This window comes from Botryllus schlosseri, chromosome 9 (genome assembly GCF_051294905.1).
Source record: "Botryllus schlosseri isolate E-star chromosome 9, Bs_hap1, whole genome shotgun sequence".
Classification (NCBI taxonomy): domain Eukaryota; kingdom Metazoa; phylum Chordata; class Ascidiacea; order Stolidobranchia; family Styelidae; genus Botryllus; species Botryllus schlosseri.
The window spans coordinates 23,192,063-23,199,332 of NC_137244.1; the positions used below are offsets into that span (position 1 = coordinate 23,192,063).

General features: G+C 39.4%; 1 protein-coding gene across 2 annotated transcripts in view; it reads left to right on the forward strand.

The window, feature by feature from the left end:
- The window catches only part of LOC145445978 (uncharacterized), a 31,354-nt gene extending 24,125 nt beyond the window's left edge, over positions 1-7,229 (forward strand). For both annotated transcript variants that reach the window (XM_080324159.1, XM_080324158.1), the window contains exons 12-15: positions 3,683-3,833; positions 4,391-4,496; positions 5,999-6,189; positions 6,851-7,229. In XM_080324159.1, coding sequence (XP_080180285.1) covers positions 3,683-3,833; positions 4,391-4,496; positions 5,999-6,189; positions 6,851-7,039 — 637 coding nt within the window. In that variant the 3' untranslated portion in view covers positions 7,040-7,229. The remainder of the gene's footprint in view (positions 1-3,682; positions 3,834-4,390; positions 4,497-5,998; positions 6,190-6,850) is intronic.
- The last annotated feature ends 41 nt before the right edge of the window (positions 7,230-7,270 follow it).

Below are 7,270 nucleotides of genomic sequence, written 5' to 3' on the forward strand. Positions count from 1 at the left end.
CGTGTCACATATTGCCTTCAAATTAACACATGCTCAATTAGTCAAAACTCAACAACACTTGACCACATTACACTTGAATTGTAACATTGCTGCCTGTAAATTAGTTTCTCCTTCAACGTTAATCTTGGTCATCGTCATGCGTTGGTTCATAGGCTATTTGTTTGCAGTGCTGCAAATTTCTTTTAATATGAGACTGCTTCGCTGTTTGTCTTTTTGAAATTTTTCGCTACTGCATGGTTACGATCAGACATGGGGTGATTACTTCATGAATGTAATCGATTGCGATTACGATTACTTCAGAATCACGCGATTACGATTACGATTACGATTACAGCAAAATCAGGAAGTAGTCGATTACGATTACGATTACATTGGAAAAGTAATCACGATTACTCACGATTACATTTGTTTTGCTTCTTAGGACTATAATCTTAAAGGATATATTGGAAGACAATACAAGGATTGCGATGAAAAGGCTTAATGAGATATACATCATGCGTCATTTGCTTATTACGTCATAATATACCAATTGCCCAACTTTATTGGGATCATTTGTCGCACCCAACGATTTGCATCATTGCCAGGTCTGTACCTGCCGCACCCCAAATCCCTTAATAGGGTGGGGAGCGTGCTCGAAGGGGACTCAAAAGTATTTCGTAAACCAACATAAATTATAGAGTATTTTCGAGAATTTAATTAATTCTTGAAAATGTTGTTCGAGCTTCGCGATTCAAATGTCTCTAGTACAGGGGTCACCAACGCGGACCAAATGAGTCGCCCGCGGTCGCTGTAGCAAATATTCAAATGAAAGATTTGAAAGTTGAAGCTGGTTCCATATGAGCAGCAGTTGAACATGGGTCGGCCGACCCCAAGGAACATACGAACGCAGTCGCTCGGGACATTGCTCGTCTTCGCCCACGCGGCGGCTCAGCGAGAATTTATAGTTAATATTCCCGAGTCTCGACGCGGAGATTAGCGCTTTGGCGCGCACTGCAGCAACGCAACTGAGCCCGGAGGAGCTGGTGTGAGTCCCAGCGAGTGAGCGTTTTTTGTTCTTGGTAAGGGGCGGAAACCCGGCCCAGTGCTCTGATTGTCTTACTCTAAGTGAAGAAATCCAACTGAGCACGGATAAACCACGGGAGTAAGTGGTAACCCGTCGGTCGTCGCAATAATCAGTACACACTACACAAGAAGTAGCTTTATGTTTCAAAACGGTTGGTGACCCCTGCTCCAGTAGATAGCTGGATTTGAAATGCATACCTCTCCCCCTCAAGAAAAAACATGCATAGGCTATTTTATGGGAACAGGCATTTCGGAGCCGGTCATTACCGCGCCACGATCCCACAACACACCAAAAGACATATGCAGTTTCAGCCAACACGCAACTCCACGGGATGTGATACCAAAGAAATACCTTAGCCGAAACTTAGGGTATTCGTCCATTGTCAATAGCCGCGCTGGGTGGGCGTGACTAAAAATGCGAGTGCGTCTCACGAAAGATATTCTTTTAGTCTGCTACGTTTGGGCGAGTACAATATCTTTTGATTAATCAACAGACTGGAGGTCACGAATTAACAACATACAATAAAGTAATTATAACAACATACCAGGTGCTATAATTATGAATTACGTGCCCAAGCTCTACAGGTAAATCTGACACTCGGGGCTGAGAGAGGTTAAAAATGAAGAGAAATCTAATGCAATGACCAATATTATTGACGAAATTCAGTTTTGAAAATTGACCAACGGTTGGACTGGGGGACGAATTGCTGTTGGTTCTGATTCTAGCTACATGCTACAGCCCACGACAACATGTCAGGCTATATAAGCGGATGGTTATGGCGGCAGGTCCAAATGCCGACTAACGAACTGTGAAATAACGATTGGCGCCCGTTTCAAGTAGTTATATGAGAATAAGATATAGTGAACATAAAAATTCTGCCTTCAACTTAATACAGATACTGCGAGCTGCTGTTACGAGAAACGGCTAAGCACGGCTCGGTTATGATATATATCAGCAGCTGTTTATTTGTAATGCTTCGTTGTGGAAACTGCAATGTTTTATTCGACGAGTACAAAATTCAGAATTTTTGTCAGGTGTACGACGTACGTGCGTACGTAGGCCTACTGCTCGCCAAGCAGCAACGTTGAAACTGCGTTTAACTAAGCACAGCCAAACATCAATACATAAAAGTTACTATTTGCAGAGTGGTGATCAATATCCTGCTGCGAGGTAGGGGCTTCTGTAGTGTATTGATAATCTGATATACACCACGGGGGTGTTCTTACAATCACACTACAATGTCCATCGCATGTCTGTTGACTATGTGTGGATACTTCTTACGCAATGACGAGCGGAGCTAATACTTCTGACGTAATAATGAGTAGTGGCGTTTGAAAATCAGACGTTTGTGCTATCGCTAACGTTGTATATTATCTCATTCTTGTTCACGAATATTCAGTTTATGTCATAGTCCTTGTACAAACAAAAAGTAATCGTTCTTTCACAAAGAAATCGATTAGATATGGGAAGTAGTCGATTACGATTACGATTACTTCGGATTTTTTTCGAATGTAATCGATTGCGATTACGATTACTTCAAAATGCTGTAATCGTCGTAATCGATTACGATTACTAATCGCGATTACCCCATGTCTGGTTACGATACCTTTGAAAAATAGAGAGTAATCAACTTGTTGCAGTCTGCAAATAGCAATAAGGCAGTGGTGGTCAAATTAGTCAACATTGCTACTCAAGTAGAAGTAGTAGAAGTACCGCCATCAAATTCTACACAAGGAGAAGTAGAAAATGAATGTCTGAAAAGAACTCTAGGTGCTTTCAAAAAGTAGAATTGGTCTATGGGTAGCATGCTTCCAGAGATTATTGGGAGGTTGCCACTTTAGAGTTTGAAAGATGTAGATTCGCAAAGTGACCGATGACACAACAAATAGGTGTAATCTTTGAAAATATATTCCGTGTTATTATAACGTGATACGGGGGCTATTTCACACAGTTATTATGGCTAAAAGCTAGTTGGCAAAGCTTACTTGAGTATTGAGTAGAAGCTCTTCATTACTGAGTTCTGCAATGAAATGTAGGTGTGGTGCTTTTTGAACAAGGCAATTACAAGTTGATTTGCTGCATATTCATATAGCTTTTCAGGATCAGGATATTTTTTCTTAGAAATTTCATTGATTTAAAATACCACTGGAATCTTAACACATTGCTAAGATTGGAAGGAGTCGAAAGACTCTCACCTTGTCGTAATAATGGAATAATTGTTCAAAGCCCGCTTTCGATGTTCAGTGCTTTTGTATAGATGCCAGGGTTGTTGACTTGCCGACTAAGTCATACGTCTCAAGAAATTCTATGTGACTTGTCTCGTCTATCAGTACCGACACTTGAAAAATAGGCCCAGAAAATGTCTTTTATCTGTTAGAATAAACATGTTAAGAGAAACTAAAATAAATATATTACAAATGAGAATCATTCAATAACACCCACGAGTTTAAAAAACGTGAGTTGAACTTGACTTGAACTTGATAATTTTCATTAAACATTATGACTAGGACTTGATTCGATAATGAATTGAATATGACTCAACTTGACGTAAGATTAACTTGTGACCGTGAACCTTGTGACTTGGTTACAACGCTGATTGATGTGTGGTATTTCTTGCAGAAGTGACGACGGTCGGAAGGTAGACCAGTTTACGGTTGACTTGGGATTTGCTGACATCAGGAATAATTTCAATAAACAAAAAGCTTCTGTGATAAAATCGATAGTTTATCCGGGATATCAGTTTCCGAAACATGACATCGCGATATTACAGGTACTGCTTTCAATCTCTGTGCAGATTACATATCTCTGGCTGCAAGACCAGCTGAACTGCTCGTTCTACGTATTTTTTATTGGTATTGTAGACGTCGTACTCGGTAGCACATTGACTAATGTTAATATGCTTACGTTGAGAAAAGCAATATTGTTTCTCTCCTCTTCTAGAAATGCTACTTCTTGAAAGTTTGATATGATCTGTTTCAAGGATTTTATTCCCGGATTTATATTGCTCTGCCTTGTCGCTCCTCAATCCTATATTGTTTTACATCTCATGGACTGACCAAATGACCATAAGTCACATTTGTGTTTTTAATGGGGTACTTCAGCCAAAGTTGCTTTTTACATGCATTCTCTGCCTCTACTGTTATTTACATATACTAGTGTTTATAGTTACTCGTTGATGACTTCAAAAGAATTATATTATCCTCTGGGTGAGATTTACATGAAATATATCGTGTTTCAGTCCTGGTGACATTAAACCTAAGCGAATGCTTTATACATAGCTGCTGCACGGTCATATGTTTCTAATGAACGTTCTTTGCTACCATCTAGCTCAAGGACGACTTGGTGTATAGTAACTATGTGCGACCAATTTGCTTGCCACATGGTGAAGAAGTGCCGTACGATTCGACATGCATTGCGATGGGATGGGGAATCAGTGAGTATTTTGATATTGTCAATAGAAATATCAATTTACTAGCTAGTGACTTGAGATTTAACGATTTTACCCAGCCTTCAATGCAATATGTGTTCATTGCTGCCTGAAGATACTAGCGAGCAAGAGGTTCGTAATGAATTTTACGCATTTGTGTTTGACAGACGATATTACAACTCCTTAACTTTGCCTGTTTGTCCTGCTGGAACATATGTCTTAATCAGAGACCATACTAGGGTAGAAGTAAAACTAGCTACATATAATTCCACTAAGTAGAAGTAGAAGTAATGCTCTTCAAATCAGCCAAAAACTACTTCAAGAAAAAGTAGAATTTAATGTAAAAAAGTAAGTAGTTTTGAAAATCAGTCATAAATACGCTCTCATTGACAGTATGTTTCGCTACATCCCAAGCAGGAAATATCTATTTTCAACAGCATAATGATACGACCACGTAGTGTAATGTAGAAGTACATAGTACAGGGGTTTTACCTTTGTTCAACCAAAAATGGGACGATATATATGGCGCCCGTCGTCGTACAAGGTCCGTTGTTAATCGGAGGATAAGCGACACGGATTAGTTGTATCGGATACTATATTGACGCTTTACTCAAAAATATGGTTGATCCTATGTTTGCAAATGTTTTGTGAAGCCGTATTTACTGTGATGAAACAGTCATATGAGTGACTATGCGGCCTGAATGGCACATATGAGCCACGTAACCGGTAGATAAATTATATTGACCGAGACTTTCAGTTCATACATATTTCGCACGAAGCTGAACGAAAATTCTGATCTCTCCCCTAAAACAGCTCTTGAATTTCTCTGTCTTGGTCTCTCTCTATATAGGCTCCATCTACTATTGGAAGAACATATTACTTCTACTAGATAAACTATAATTGTAAATAGCAAAAAGTAGCTGAGTCACGAAATATGACGAAGTAGAAGTAATAGTACCGGTAGCGTAAAGTTTGATTTATATGAGTAAATACTGCAAATAGAAGAAAACTACATAAGTAATTCAGAAAAGTAATTTGTTCTTCATGCTCATACCTTGCCTGCTTTCATGCTATTCTTGTGAACGTTTTATTCGAAATGAATATAAAAATGCTGATACTGGTGATATCAAGTCCTATCCGAACAATCCATCCGACAAATGCATATCGTAAAATATTTTTGGTTATACTTTCAAAGCCACTAAAATATTGACCGCTGAAGATTGTAATTCATAAGTTATGATATGCACAACATCAGATATTAGTGACTGACGATTACCCCGGATGAGTGTCAGCAGAAAATATTCGGGCTCAATTCAATATGAACATACTATTCCATGGTATATTGAAGTTCTGCACATCCTAGAAGATCATCAGATATTATTACTGAGTTGATAGGTCTGTTATTTTTTGCTTGGAAATCTGTGTCTTGAACTTTGGATGGGTTGGGCAGTGTGACGAGAATATTCCGATCCATATTATGTACTTAATCTATCTAATGTCTTATGCAGGTATCAACGGCGTACGACAGCTAACGAACATTCTGCAAAACGTAGACGTCAAAGTATTCGACCCCGATGTATGCATCCATGGATACAGTAACGCCAATCAACAGTACCTCCGGGATCTGGGAACGTTTTTGAAAACGAAACCGGGAGTTTTGTGTGCGGGGGACTTGTTTGATGAAAAAGACAGTTGTTCGGTGAGTTAAATTTTATATCTGAGGTAAATCGGAAGGTATTTGTTGACCAGTTGGTCCTACTCTCTCCATTTGGTACTCCATGCCATAATTAGGGCTAGGAGAAATCCAGTACCTGAGCAATTGTTGAGCAATGGACACTATTGAGAATATATTACCGATAATGTATACTATATCTATAACTGTCGATTGTGTGGCAAAAGTGTCAGAACGTTAGTCAATTCTATTTATAGAAATGCGATAAATGCTCATTCTAGCACGGGAAAGGTGAAAAGAAAATTTGGGAACCACTGAACTAGACTATACTCTTTGAGATACCAATCATAGCATGACTCTTTTTGCAATTATGAGGTTCTGTATTCGTAAGCATCTCCTAAGGGTCACTGCACTCTAAATATGATGCGCAGCGAGAGTGTAATGGGTATTATTTTGTAAATCTTTTAGCTCCTGCTAGAATACGGTGGCTTTCTGGATAAAATGTCTGCTGCCGAAAGTTACCTGAATGATCTTTAATTTAGGATTACATATTCAGTGTGCAGTGCTTCTTTAATGAATCACTATTTTGACACACTTCGTTTTATCACTCGCAAATTAGGACTCGAACAGTGACTAACGCATCAGATACGATGCACATGACTTGATCGAAGTTCCTTTCCGTCGACAGGGTGACAGTGGAGGTCCGCTTGCCTGTCAAAGATGCGACACTTGCGGCTGGTTCGTTGCGGGAGTGGTATCTTTCGGTCCGACGCCGTGCGCCTATAAGGGAATCCCCGGAGTTTATACGAGCGTTACTGCTTATGAAAACTGGATTTACAGCGTCACTGGAGAAACAAGACAGTCTCGAGGCTGTTAGCGGCCGTTAACATTACACGTATATGGAAGTGCTCAAGCCTCGCCAAGATATTGAATACATATCTTTGACAATCTTGACTTATCGGAAGAAATTTTTGAAACACACATAAATAAAGTTTGCTGGTATTTTGTTGTAGTTGTGTATTGTCAATATGGAGCCGGTCGAACTGATTGAAAGTAGATATCTGAGTGTTCTCTTTTCTAATAGGACGGACTAGACTCCCTACATGAC